The sequence below is a fragment of the Haliotis asinina genome, chromosome 9 (assembly GCF_037392515.1).
Source record: "Haliotis asinina isolate JCU_RB_2024 chromosome 9, JCU_Hal_asi_v2, whole genome shotgun sequence".
Lineage (NCBI taxonomy): Eukaryota > Metazoa > Mollusca > Gastropoda > Lepetellida > Haliotidae > Haliotis > Haliotis asinina.
Window position 1 is genome coordinate 50,631,073 of NC_090288.1, and position 15,761 is coordinate 50,646,833.

At 38.7% G+C, this 15,761-nt stretch overlaps 1 protein-coding gene across 1 annotated transcript; it reads left to right on the top strand.

Annotated features, from left to right (window-relative positions):
• Positions 1–2,095: 2,095 nt before the first annotated feature.
• Positions 2,096–15,670, top strand: LOC137295612 (transmembrane protein 168-like). The gene is made up of 4 exons (XM_067827052.1): positions 2,096–2,228; positions 3,972–5,458; positions 8,246–8,520; positions 9,561–15,670. The coding sequence occupies exons 2-4, from the start codon at positions 4,188–4,190 to the stop codon at positions 10,106–10,108; spliced, it is 2,094 nt and encodes a 697-aa protein (XP_067683153.1). The 5' UTR covers positions 2,096–2,228; positions 3,972–4,187; the 3' UTR covers positions 10,109–15,670.
• Positions 15,671–15,761: the final 91 nt, after the last annotated feature.

Here is a 15,761-nt window from a genome sequence, read left to right on the forward strand (position 1 = left end):
GTCGTCGGTTTGGACTGTTGCATTGCAGAAAGGTATGGTCAGAAAGTGTGGAGCAATGAGACGACAACTGGTGTGTCTAAGTTCCCAGCGATACAGAGCAGTTGAAGCTCGTACAAGGCAACGCATTTTAAAACCCTAACCTGATACTACTATAAGTGATATACTGAGGGAAACAAATAAGGAGACATATGAAACCACACGCGTCCACGTGTTCTTTTCCACCTTTCCTCGCGTTTTTCATCGCACCGTGGATGAGTATGGAGGAGCACTCATGGTCTGAAGTGGTGAAGTGGTGTTACCATGTTTATATTTATTACTCTGGTGTATGACTGTGTGTGTTTGTGTATTCTCACACAAGTGTCTCCTGCTATCAGTAATATCAATATCAACTTGAGTTGATAAAGTTACAAATATCCGAGTCTTGGCAAGACACGATGGCGAGATTGTATTTCTCATCAATAATCATTTTTCCATAGTTTCCAATGAAAAATGTACTTCTCTCAACACTGTACTAACATAAGACTTGTAGTGCTGCGAAGTCATAGCATTGTGAAGTCATTAAGTTCATGACTCATAGCTTATTGTCATGTATATTTGATAGATCCGGCCCCGATTTCTCGAAACAAACTTAAGTTTTTACTCAAACTTCAAACTGAGTTTGACAATTTGAAAAAATCGAACTTAAGTCAAAACTGAGACTTAACTTTCTTTCGAGAAATTGGGGGCAGCTTAATGTAGAAGGAAATGAAATGCAGTTCAGTAATGCAAGTTTCATATAGCAAGCTGGGACTGTTATCAGATCTCATAATCACATGGGTGTAAGCCATTCATGCCCATGCCTGCAGGTCAACTCTACTGGACTGGACTGGACTGGATTGTAACCATGCTAACTGGAACAGAAGTTCAAAAGTTTGGGTTTTTTAACTTTCTCATGACAGTGCATAGTGAAAACGTTTTAATAAACCTGCGGTTAAACATTTTAGAAATGTTTCTGAAAACATTTCTTGAACCATACAAAATCACATGAATAAAACATTTTCTATGAACATTTCAAAAACATGTCAGGAAAACGTTTTGAAAACCTTATATATAAACGTTTTATAAAATGTTTCTGAGACATTTCTGGAACCATACAGAATCACGTGAATAAAACATTTTTTTTAAACATTTCAAAAACATTTCGGAAAAACGTTTTAAAAACCATGTGGTTAAACGTTTTTGAAAATGTTTCTAAAACATTTCTGGAACCATACAAAATCACGTGAATAAAACATTTTAAAAAATGTTTCTGCTACATTTCATGAAATGTTTTTGGGATGTTTTTAAAACATTTTTGTGTTAGCTGGGTTTATTTGTTTCGTTCAGTATACTAAAATACGTGGTTTGGAAAATAAATATATAGATCGGGGCAAGCAGAAGATTAACTTCTTTTAAAACACGCTCTGCTGATCACAACTATAGTGACTTCATGACAACTGTTTGGACAATGCATTTGACGACAGTCGGCTTGGTAGTGTTCGTCGGTCCGAGGTGTGTCAATATTGTGGGACTGGCCTTCAACTGATTACTTACATCAGCTGACGAAGATAGTGATTCGTGTGCGCCAATTCCACTTTTTTCAATTCATTAACTCTCCGGTTCATGAACAGCTTAGTCATCGGGAAACGAACGACAGTTGACTTGGTATTATCCATACGTATAATGATACGATTGCAAGGTTTTCCGCTCGAATCTTATTTCTAGCACATATAACTCAACTACCAACGTCTCGGTCACCTTCTGTATTGAATAGCTGATAGTGATTATATGTAATCGACAATTCCCTCAGTGAGGTACGAATTATGCAAAAGCCGATAAGAGTGGCGGCATACATTGTGTTGTCTGTGATAGCATAAGGAACCTTCATCATTTATGGCTATATAGGGGGTGATGATGATTTTTTCTTTTTTCTTTTTTTTTTTTGGGGGGGGGGGAGAGGAGGGAGGAAGGGGGAGGAGCACGTGAACTGAAGACGTTAAAAAGGCAGTCTTATTCGTTTTGGTGGTTGTCCGTCAGAGGTTTCTAAAGTTGGATTAACCTGGTTACTAGCACTGATCTGTGTTCTGTCCGGATTTATTATACCGGAAGTTGGGGAATCCCAGCGAACGTGAGGATTCCCCCGGCAGCCATTAATATGTTTGTTTGTTGTAGGTACGGAAGTCACATTAGAAACGCGTGGCAGAATGCAGGTAATGACTATTTATTCGAGATGAGGATTCTGCAGCGTTCTGGTTTCCGAAACTTAAACCTTTAGCCTGTGTATTACGGAAAAGATTTTTTTATAACAACATGATAGGGGACACGCCTTTCTGTTTCACATCGTTGCATGTCATATTTATTGATTTGTTTTGTCACAAACCTTGCAGACTTTTTCAGTGGGTGCATGAATCAGTTGGAAATTCCAAATATTGTGCATCTTTGCTGTTGATTTTCAATATTTTCAGTTTCATGCCTTACTTCTTCCTGAACGAGCTGAGGTGAGGCAAGTAAGAGTAAGAAACTGTGTGAAAAGAGGAGGGTGAGGGCAGAACTCTTTCCATTTTTGTTGATTGTAATTCATGTGTACTTGATCTATTTACAGCTATTTTTGGGTTGTATAGAATTAATCAAACCAATGACATCTGAATTTCGAGAAACATTTTTGTTCATAATGAGTTACATCGAAAGGGTATGGTGACATTTTGCCAAAAAGAAACCACTGACACATGATGCAGATTAAAGTTTTTGCAGAATTCGACATACATAAAACTCGGTGAATTAATTATGTTGATGTTGCACCATTGTGATCAAATAAAACATAGGCTACCTTTAGAAAATATAGAATTCAGGGCTACAAAGTTTGCAAACACACACCAGTACGCTATAATTTCTGTTGTAAGATACCCATGTGAAACAATACCCAGTGACATCTGGCTAGCATCAGGTTTGCTGGGCTCAGTAGATGGGCTTAAGATCCTGTCAACATCTCCTGAGAGTTTTCAGCATTTGTTTCCTAAATATAGTTATGGTAGCAAACCATAAACATGCACAAGTTTATTAAGCATTATTTGAAATGTATACTATTTTCTGGTTTTAACCTAATTCATTGTGATAAGGTGATAATTGTAAGAAAAGCAAGATTTATGGATGTCAACTTCTTTATTGTGAATACCACAACATGTCAGCTCCTTCATCACATGAACATGATGAATAGTAGGCATTATCAAGAAGGTATATATACATACAAGAGACACTACAAAGAAACATGATTAATGTGAAAATAACTATGTTGAAGGCTGAATATATAATACAAACAGGAGGCCAGTAATGCACTAACTTAACATAGTAATTGACTTGATGGAATACAACACAAACAAGAAGAGGCCAGTAGCACAAAAACAATATGAGGAGGCCAGTGATGCACTAAAATAACATGGTAATGATATGGTAACGAATACAGTGATACCGAAAAACAACAGGGGGCCAGTGATATGCTGAAAAAACATCGTAATGTAGTGATAGAGAATACCCAAAACAAGGTGGGGAGGGACGAAGATCAATTATTCAATACAAACAAGGGGTGATAATCATGATAGTAGTTTGGAACTAACATGCACATGTTTTCCATCACTTTGAAAAGCAGCACACCTTTTACAGTAGGACAGCTTTTGCAGTAAATCAGATTGGTTTGTATGCACTGTTTTGGAATGACTGACTGTTGAGCATGTTAGACATATGATCATGATGATGAAGCTCTGGGTGGTTGCACCTTCTCACACAATTTACAACATGGAAACCAACATCCCAGACTGTAATAGGTGCAAGAATCTGTATCAAAACACAATACTTAGAAAATAAAAGTTGAAATCAAGGAATATTATATTGCAAATGCAGAATGTGATAAATATGGTAAAAATATTGCTTAAAATGTCATTCATTCATGGCTTTTTCAGGTACAGGACTTAGGACATGCATAGTATCAAGATCTCACTGAAGGTCACATCAAGGTCTCACTGAAGGTCAGGTCAAGGTCTCATTGATTGAAGGTCAGGTCAAGGTCTCATTGATTGAAGGTCAGTTCAAGGACTCATTGAAGGTCGGGTCAAGGTTTACTGAAGGTGACGGGTTGCAGTGAACATTCCAGGTTCGCCATGGCCTGCTGAGTACTGATGTTGAGAGGGGTGCGAGCAGCGAGGTACTATTTAGTCCACCTCTTCCATCGGGTCATGCAGAACGTCAAAGATTTCAAGCTCCAGTTCACGATACAGTATGTGGGCTACATTCCTGAGATCATTCTCCTGGTGGCCCTTGGGCTGGGGCTGTACATACAGTGGTATCACACCAAGAACACCGTCATCGCCATCATCTCACTGTTTGGACTCTTTGTGTTCGGAATATCATGTGCCCTTCGGTACTACTTCAGCATGCAAAGTGTCGGAAACGCCCTTTTCCACATCTGGACTGGATGTCTTGTCGGGATCATCGCCTTCTCTGAGAATGATTACGATGATGTGTTGCATGAAGTCATGGAGATGCTGTTCCTCACCAGTATGGTGTCTATGTGGTTCTGGAATATATTTGGGAGGATCATGCATTTTGTGAAGTTGGACGCGTGTATACTGACTCAGTCGGAAGGTCTTGAATCTCTGGGACTTGTCATTGCCACCTTTGCAATGGACACATCTAAGGGGCTTCCAATGTCCATGCTGATTGTTGCCTTCACCGTGCACCTCATCGCATTACGGATGAAATCTTTCCTTGGACTCATCAGCTTCATGAGTCTTCTCTGTGTTGGAGTCTTTGTCTTCTTTCCTGGATTCCACATGTCCCCAAACAAATATGCTCTGATATATTTCGTCGGACGTCATGCATTCCAGCCAATTATCGACTTCTATTTCTCAGCCTTGACCACCATTGAGCGATGGAAACCATTTTTTAACCTGTCTAAGTTGCTTCGTTATTTGATTGTTTTGTTTGTGTTTGTGCTCGATCTGGTTCTGGCTGCCTTGATTGGGATACAGAGCTTCAGCCATAAAGAATGGTTTGTGGTTGTACCAGTGTTTGCAGTATTTGCCTTCATATGGATTTTGTTTCATGTTATTTATTTCATATCTTGCTGGAAACTGATGGGCAAGATAACAGAATGTAACCTGACATATATAAGCCTAGCGGATGAACAACAAAGTTACAACAGAATAATGGCGTCCAAGGGTATCCGCCATTTTGGTCTGATCTCTCACAGACTAATATGCCTTTCATTAACCACAACGATTATTCTGACGGGTATTGGATGGGAGACGCGGACTGGGTACAGCCTGAGCTTGGCTTGGATTGTATTGCCCATTGAAGCCATGTCACTGAGTCTGTTCTCGGAACTCGGGGACTTCCTTGGAGGGACCTGCACAGGATTTGGCGTAATTGCACCTGTTACAAACATCAGGTAGGAGTTCTTTTATTTTCAGGTAATTGTACCTGACAGCGTTTCGTCATTTGTGTGTGCAGTGGTATGATTTTACTCTGCCCTTGACACGTCTTAATTCAATCACCTTGACATGCCTACTGAAGCACAAGCACAGCAAGGTTGATAAAAACATGACAAAGCATCCCATTTAATCTAAGTATCATTGTTATTGTCAATCACAAAATATCTGTCAGTATGCTTAGTTTGTTTCAAGTAACAAAACAGAAGCCTTGAGCATGTTGAGGCCAGGTTGAGTACAATAGCTTTTTGACAATTTGGCCAGCATATTTGCTTGCATATTGGTTAATCAAACCATGTCCCACCATGAATTCAATGCATAATTTGTGGTCTCTAAGATAGAATGTTTTTGAATATTTTTGAAAGAGCATTTTTTATTTGAAACACATCCGATACATATATCAAAGTGTGCCACGCAAAATGAAATTTATGCTAGCGATATATCATGAATATGGTGTATGAGGGTGACATTATGCTGTAACTCTATTAAAGCAGCGTGTAGTATTTTGGTTTTGGCTTCCAGAAGTATCATTGAAATCTGTCAACCTGAACAAAATACATATTAAATTCACAAAGCATTCATGAATAGATATTTGTATTCTTTACCGGGAATTCCATATTTATACCCTGGGTAAAAATGGGAAAAGCACTGTTCTAGTGATGAAATACTTTAAACATGTTAACCATATTTATGCTTAGGGCTTATTCTCGAAAATGCACAATCTTTTGATGATAAAATGAATCTGGAGTTTTTAATATCTTTAATCAGGAAAGTGTCAGTAATTTCAAAATACAAAGTTAAGATCTGAAAATATAAGAATGATAAAGTTGACAGTCTAGTTAATGCAAAATGCGGACTTCAAAATTTTTATCACGTTTTCCATCCACATTCAGCAGTTCATTCTAACCCATGGGCTAAATTTTGCGTGGGCCTAAATACGGGAATTCCTAGCCAAACTTCCACCCCCCAGGCTTCCCCAGAATAAGTTACTTATTCTAAATTCAAAAGACAAAGTTTGATAAGGGATATTCATGCCTATGGATACCTCATTACCTGAGACATATTTCGATCAATAGACAAAGTGATAAAGTGATTTCAGCATTATTTGAATAATGTTCCATTACATTAATGCATGAATACAACAAATAGTAGATAATACACAGCATGATAAGAGAGCCTACAACCTGTGATATTACATCTTATTTACCCATCAAATGTGCTGTTCCATGTTTACATCCTTTTGTGACATGGTTTGGATAAATGAAGACCTAATGCAATGATGTATGCCTTTCAAACACGTATGCATTCAATCACAACACACAAGTCAGAGGCAATAATGGACTATTTGGCCAAAATGTGTACCAAAATTTTAGTCACAAGTATTGTAGGTTTGATGTTTGTAATTGCTTGTTAACAACAATGGTGGGGAAGAAGTGGCCTAGGTGGGCCAGAATCTCCTTCCTTTTTGATATAAGAACAAGTGTGCAGAAGAAATAGCTTAGCTAGGCCAGAATCTCCCCCTTTTGATATAACAGCAAGGGTAGAGAAGAAGTGACCGAACTAGGCCAGAATCTCTGTCGTTTTTAGAAAACAGAACAAACTATCCTAGATTCAACAGGGTGGAGGAGTGGGGGAGGGAGGAACTTTGGCCAAAGGGGAGAAACTTTAGTGTAGCCCAGACTTTCTGTGGGTAAGAATATCCTATACCAAAACTTCTCTGTGGAAAGAAATGGCCTGTTTCACAGGTACCCAATGTACGTGAAATATATTCTATTGGTCTCAAACTCCAAGCATATTCATTGCAGCAACCTGCAAAGTACAATGTTTAATCAGTTAATGTTTCTTGTTATCGTGACTTCAACCATGCTGATTTTTGGAGGGGGTTACCTTCATTACAATTTATTTGGTTCATTAGCAGGGTATGAAACTCCCCAAAATTTCAGATAGACTACAGGGCTAGTTAGATGTAAAACTTGTCAGTCCTGACCAGAACATATCTGTTTGCAATAGTTTAGGCTTTACAAGCGACACCCAGTTAGAATTCATCATTTATTTTTATGAGTGAATGAATAATGATATATTACCCTGAAATATTATGGATACTTTTATTTACATGTCTAAATTTTAACCTGACCGTCAGGCAGGCGAATTTGAGAATCTGGCAGTCTGTGTTGAAAATAACCCATCCCAGGTGGTCAAGCAGTCAGGTGTCATAACTCTGTTATAAGACTAATGTATGCCAACATATGCCTTTCATTTGTGTATTTGTTTGCTTGTCAGCCGTAAATAACTTTAAATATTTCTTTAAAATGTTCTAGATGCACAAGCTGAGTTGACATAGTAAATCGTGGAATGAAACTTTCACCAAATGGTCATGACTTGTTAAATCATGACACAAGCTTGACAAATAGATTTAATTACTGGTCAAGCCAAATGAAGTTTGAAAATATCTGAATATTATGAAATAATTTTTTCTGTGTTCTAAGCGTTACTTAGGTGGCTAAATTGATCTTATATTCATGAAATTCACACATTCATCATGTTCATGGGGTTGTGGGCAAGCCTAGTGGTTTTAGTGTTCAATTGTCATGCTGATGATCCAGGTGCGACTCTGCACAGTTGTTCAATGTGTGAAGCTCATTTCTGGTGTCCCTGCTGAGGTATTGCTAGGATATGGCTAAAAGTGGTGTAAAACCATACTCACTGGCTTACCATGCTTACACATGCATGTTTGTCAATATCACCAGACCAAATGGCCCTGCCAAGCTCCTCTCTTCGGCGTCCCTCCAAGACATGACAAATCGTGCTACCAACACACTCAACCACATCCACAAGCTGTTTGGTTTCCACATGATTGACAACTACGGCTGTGACTACTCCACTAGTGGACTGAGCGATGACTACCTGAAGAGCAAGGTGAATGCCTTCTTCGAGCGTCGGACAGCAGATGGACCACGCTTTGATACTTACATGCTGTACTACAGTGGTGAGGTATATGAGAATGGAGATCTGGCGCTGTCAGGTGAGGTTTCAGTGTTGGTCATATTGATTTGAGTATGTGTATTTTGGTTTTGTTGTTTAACATGTTTGACACCATACTTAGCAATAGAGTACTATGTAACAGTTGTCCCTAATATATTCATGTCTGGACCAGACAATCCAGTGATCACATAAGTTGCATCTTACAAAATGTTTAGGTTGCTGGAGAAACATTCTGTAAGTAATCATGTCTGAAGTAGACAATCCAGTGACTGATATCATGAGCATTGATCTACATAATTCAGATACAATCATAACATTGACATGCATCAACCAAGTCAGTCACCCCAGAAACCTGATCACATAAGCTGTGTCTTAGTACTCTTATGAGAAGTTTAATTTGCTAGAGATACATTATTTTGACCAGACAATCCTGTGAGTGACATCATGAGAATCCTCTTGGTAATTTGGTTACAATTATATGCATCATTCAAGTCAGCAAGCCTGACTACCCACTCCAACTGGAGGCTAACTTTTACAAGCGTTTTAATGATGTCGACTTCTTTTGAGTAATGCAGTTTGATGCAGAAAATATGTCACATTGGTTAATCATCATGAAAGATTCAATGGTATTATATTACATTTAGCATGTATACTATGTTTACTAGTGTTCTTGATTACACGATGCCATTTAGAAAGTGGTCAAATGCAACATATGTCATATTTGGGATTTCACTTTCTTAGTAAAGTACAAATTCTAGTACTTTTTTCGGTTGAGTCCCATCCGGGATTCGAACCCGCACCCTCAGAGTCAGGCACCTAATCGCCAGCACATAAAGTCAGCCGCGTAGCCCGCTCAGCCACCGCGACTTCCACCTTTGGTCGCGGTGGCTGAGCGGGCTAGGCGGCTGACTTTGTGTGCTGGCGATTAGGTGCCTGACTCTGAGGGTGCGGGTTCGAATCCCGGATGGGACTCAACCGAAAAAAGTACTAGAATTTGTACTTTACTAAGAAAGTGAAATCCCAAATATGACATATGTTACTAGTGTTCTTGATGTAAATGCTGCTGGATGATTGTTTCAGACAACAAGAACCTGAAGCCCGAGACCTTGCTGGAGTGGTGGTCAGCAAAGAATGACGGCAGTGGTTCCCGCCTCATTATCGTCCTGGATGCTGGCCACTACACCACCTGGACACGCAACGTACGTAACTGTGTCGATGAATTTGTCGCCATCCAGACCTGCAAGTATTCAAAACCCTCTGACCTTGAGTGTGGCGGACTGGGAGGGGTGGGGAGTTTCACAGAGGACTGGGTCAACTACAATGTGGGCAAGGACGTTGACCCCAGCTGGACAGACAAGGCCAGGTCGACCCATGCCATCTATGTCCTGTCCAGAAACTGGACAGACTTCACTTTCCATCTACCTACCTCTGAAGACTTTGCTCAATATTGGGACACCAATTTCCCCAAGATCACCAAGCCTTTGATCAAAGCTGTCAATCTTCCAAGCTTTGGTGCTATTTGTTGCATGTGTACAAGTATTTCACGTTGTTTGCGTCGTAAACAGATGAGATGGCTTCCTCCCAAGGAGATTGACACAGGCCATGGGTTCAAACTGGTCAGGACTTAAGTTATTGTTGTCTTCGGTACATATTCAATCGGTTGAGTAGTCACTGGTGTAAATTTACCTATGTTAGTCATGAAAATGATGTACATGTTGATTGAGTCATGGCCTTTGTGTTGTCTGGCTGTTATAAGTTATTTTGTATATCTTGTTTGTTTTGAAGTAGCTATAGTATTGTCTAGCTTCATGCATACTGATGCTTATTTTTACATAGGCACACAGAGGTGCCATGCACATCACATGGTATTAGCTACTGATTATTAGCTTGATGGAGGTTACTTCGTGTTTCACGAGGTTTTCTGTCTTATCTTTCACAGTTTTAATATGTCCATATCAATGTTATTCTAATTTGTTTAATTTTGGGGGTTAATTTTATGTGATTCTTTGTTATGTTTTACATGCAGTGTTGCACATGCCTGACCCATTTTCTGTCATATGACACGCAACGCTGCACACAGCTAGTGTATTTTCTGTACATTGTATGCAGTGCTGCACACTGTTAACATGGCTAATGCATTTTCTGTAATGGTGTGCAATATTGCACGTCTGATTTATTGTCTGGAAATAGTGTGCAAATTTGCACATGACTGATGCATTTTGTGTACATTATGTGTAATGTTGCTCACAACTTATGCATTATCTGGAGATAATGTGCAATATTGTACATGACTGCATTTTCTTCACAGGATGTGCAGTGTTGCACATGACTTCAGCATACTGTACATCAAATGATGCATATTTTGCACACAATATGCAGTGCATTACAAACTTTGCACATAATGTACAAGACTGCACAAAACTGGTGCTATATTTAAGGTTATGCCTAATGAACAAAGGGGAATCTATTTTCAATGTGAAATAGAAGTTTCACTCAAATTTCTTCCCCAGTATTTGAAGAGGGACTTCCATTGTAAAGCTATCTTGATCATGTTGACATTGTACTATTTGCACCATGTGAGGCAAGGACTTCCTTTCTGTCATACCATGTATGGATGGTAAAGACTCCCAGAGAGTAACTGTTCAACAGTGTTAGATGGGTAGATCATACAACGTGGCATTGCAGACTGAACATAACTCTGTCAGTATTACACTTATAGAGCAATGTGAACTGTGTAGCTAGGAACAGAGGAACAAAGGAACATAAACAATTTTCTTAGGTTTGCTAATTTGCTCCATCCTCGATATCTCCAGGGCATACATTGTGAAAAAACTCCACTATACCCTGGATGCATCTACCTCCCTATGCTGGCACCACATTCTCCGACAAGCTTGCCAATGTCAACAAAGATAGTGGTTGCAGTTGCAAATATTTGTTCACAGTGTGACTCAGATTTTAGAGAAATCACACAGACAACCTGACAAGTCCTAAACTTTAAAAAACAAGAACTTCTACCTCTTTCACAGTACCTCTGCATCAGTTTTGCTGCCAAGTTTAATCGGTTAGATAATTCAAGAAGCGAAAGTGAGTTGTCATTGGTACGCTCAACTTCCCAGCATCCCTGATTGGATAAAAAGTCAGGCAAGGGAGGTAATACATTCATCATTCCAAGCTGTAGATGCATCCAGGGTATAGTGGAGATTTGTTTGGAACATATACCTTGGAGATATTGAGGATAAATATGTATTATGCATTTTCCCCTTAGAGTAACAAGATTCTGCATGATACAGAGTTTACTGAAGTTAAGTCCAGACTGTAAATGTTGTTATGTAATGAAAGAAATTCAAATTGGTCCTAGTATGTGTTTTTATGGATACATTTTCAGTAGGATGTTCAAATCAATACTACTGTCAGAATAGAGGTATTTAGAGAACACTCCCATCTAGAAACACTGATTAAACCGAGTCTAAGATTCAAGTCAATATGGCTAGCAGAGTCAAAGTATATATGTTACTGTCAGATTGTGAAATCTGTCATTTCGTTAAACAACTATGAGTGACAGACGTTTCACGTTATCTTGTGTAACAACAATCAGTATACGTCATTTACTTCATGAAATTTCATATAATCTACATGTAGTGGACTGGGGTTTTTGTGAGGTGTGGCTGCTCCGGACACAGCCAGTGTCAAACAAACACATGTAACTGCTTCAAAGCCAAGCCAAAGGGCAACAGTCACTGCCACAATAGTTTTAACTGTTAGTGACAAGAAGTGATGTAGAAATTGTGATCTACTTTTGTAGATGAACTTATTTAGTCAAATTTCAGAAGTGTATTGATTGTTGTTACACAAAATGACACAAAATGGCTGTCCCTCTAAGTCGATTCATGAAATGACCGATTTCACAATCTGACTGTAACATATATAGAGACACTGCTATTTAAAGACACTGGTCGATTGGAGTCTTCTTCCTTTGAAGTTACCTGTACAGGAAACAATGTCAGACCAATGCCAGAAGAATCTGTCACAATGTCACATGTCACCAATACACTTACCTTTCTCAGGTCACACTCTTTATTACATTGACTATAGATTATAATAGATGTATAGTTACAATATATTTTCTTTCAGCTTCCCATTCTTAAAAATACAAAGTTGTGTACAATAGTATCATCAGTTTAAAATTATATTGTGGTTTTAATGTATTTTGCTCAAGGCTTCATATGAAAGTTCATGTGCCTTACACCATGATACCAAATAATATTTGAATGTAAGGCTTAACCATGTTAAAATGTTTTATGTCCATTTTAATGAATGTATATAATTGGAGGATGCAGAGGGATAGCTTTGAATGTTTTTATATGGTAGATAACATATGTTATTTTGTAAAAGATTTTATTCATAATAAGGAGAAAAACAGGTGATTCTATGATACCTTTACAGTTAGATTTAAAATGCCTCACAGTTTAACTATTATTTAAATTTGGTGTTCTTAAACGTCTTAAAGAGCAGTGGGGTAGCCAGACACCACAACATGGGTACAATGTCAGAAGTCCATTTCTAGTGTGCCCCGCTGTTATATTGCTAGAATTTTGTTAAAAGCAGTGTAAAACTATACTCGCTCATTCACTGGTACGAGAGAAAAGCCTGATGTTATGCACTGTTTGACATTTATGGCTTTGTAGCAGGGACATGGTGCTGTCAGTCTGAGAAAGAATATCAAGCTGAATATAGGATTTGAGCATGTCCAGATCTGATTATCATTACAGACCTGGTTATAATGCTGGAAAATCTTTGAGTGTGGCATTAAGCAACAAACAATTACTGAAATTACTCTTAATCACATTATTGTTACCTAACAGTAACACAGATCATTGACTATTGTAATTGCTTGAAAATCATATTTGTGTGTATACATTAGTGTTAAAGTTACAGAGTTGATTGTGATATGTTGAGTATGACATGTTGGAACAATCTTTGTTGTATAATACTTTGGACATCCGTATTTGTTTGTGATTTTGCTACATGAGGCTTTCATATGTTAGTGTTGGCCAAAATGTGCCATTTTGTTGTTCTGGCGGCAAACATTGGCATTGCTTTTTATAGTCACCATGTCAGTGACTGTTGTACATCTTTCTTGGTTGAGATTTCTTTATGCAGTATTCATGGCGTTGAAGTTGTGTTTGAGAAGCAAGCATGCAAGATTGTTCAGTTTTTGCCAGTAAATTATGTCATTTCCATATTTGAAAATTGATGCATGTCGTATGAGGAATTTTTGGTCTATGTAATACATTTGTAAACATGTACGTTGAGTCAACAGGGGTTCAATTTTTATTAAAAGCCACTTGCCACAGGGCAAGTGACTTCAAGCAAGAGCTTGTCCTGACTAACTTTCCGCTTGCCCTGATTTTATGACACAGTGTTTGATGTTAATGTTTACTGGACTATTTATCGAAGAGTGATAAATTTCAAAGAACAATGGCTCTAAATTATCTTTATTGCAAAATGTAACAGCTACATTATGAGTGGATATGAAATGTAATCCATGTTTATTTGCAGTTTGAAACCATAAGTGGAAATTGTCTAGTAGTCCACGGACAAGTAAGATACCATTATTTGATTGCCCGAAATGAAAATTGACTTGTCCCGGGCGTCGGGCAATGGGATTTTTGAACCCCTGGTCAAGTGTCTGTCTCGGTGATAAACTGTATACAAATAGGCATTAAAAATGCATTTTGCTAGTGTCGATTAGAGTGATATTCTGGAAGCAATTCTGGTATTCAGACAACTAAGTCAGGCATACAACATACAGAAATGGGGATTCACATCAGAAATATCCTCAGTTGCCTGAGCTGGTAATGGTGACCAGTGGATTAGATTGACAGACTTTTTGATTTCTTTGATTGTCATGGCAACAGAATTAAACAAATGCACGCTAATAAAGCCAGAGTGTTATTAAAAATGCACTTGTAGTGTACACATAGGCAGTAGAGTAGTGTCACATACTGTATAACAATATGCACAAGAAGAGTGAGATACAATGCTCATTGGTGATAATGACATCTATATAGAATATTCGTGTATGAGATAAATGTTGTATTTACTCAGTGTGATATTTGACTATGTTGACTGTAAGATGTGGTTTGGCTGGAACTTGGTATTATAAGAGCCTCTGTTGGAGTGTTAATAGGGCTGGGATGGGAGGTTGTTAGGGCTGGGATTGGGTGGATAAAAGGTCTTGGATTGGAGGAATAATCAGGCTGGGATTGGGTAGATAATAGGTTTTGGATTGGAGGAGTAATCAGGCTGGGATTGGGTAGATAAAAGGTCTTGGATTAGAGGAATAATCAGGCTGGGATTGGGGTTTATCAGAACTGGGATTGGGTAGGTAAAAGGTCTTGGATTGGGTAGATAAAAGGTCTTGGATTGGAGGAATAATCAGGCTGGGATTGGGTAGATAAAAGGTCTTGGATTGGAGGAATAATCAGGCTGGGATTGGGTAGATAAAAGGTCTTGAATTAGAGGAATAATCAGGCTGGGATTGGGGTTTATCAGAGCTGGGATTGGGTAGATAAAAGGTCTTGGATTGGAGGAATAATCAGGCTGGGATTGGGGTTTATCAGAGCTGGGATTGGGTGGATAATAGGTCTTGGATTGGAGGAATACAAGGCAGGGATTGGTCTCATGGGTACCAGGTATGGTGTACCAGCCTCACCATGTATGGCAAATCATTTGTGTGATATTGTGCAAGAATACAGGCCACTGATGTTGGCATTTCTTTGAAGCAGCCATTCCTGCCTTTCACATGCTTGGTGAAGATGAGGCTTGAGTTAATTCCAATATATGGATGGTCAGATGTATCTAGTCAGATATTTTGTACCTCATGTCTGAGAACTACACTGGAACCTGTCAAGGCTAAGGCCCACACACCACCATACAGAGATCCCTAACCCACTCACTTCATGCCGTTTTCTTATTTCATCCACTTCTATTTAGATGTATCCTAGAAACCTGAATTCCAGATTGCCCCCAAAGCTTCCTGTTAGGTGTTCACATGTAACACTGAACTATATCACTGCTGTATTGATATTTGTGATGTGAGCTTCCTAATTTATCTATTTTCATACCTGCCTTTTAAATTTGATAACCTTTTCCATTTGAAGATGAATAAACAGGTCTTTGAAGTGATAGCGTTTGTTTGAACACAGTGAGATCCTATGTTATAAATCAATAGCGACCAGTAGAGGTTGCTCTGAGAGACAACATTATGAGTTGGATAGA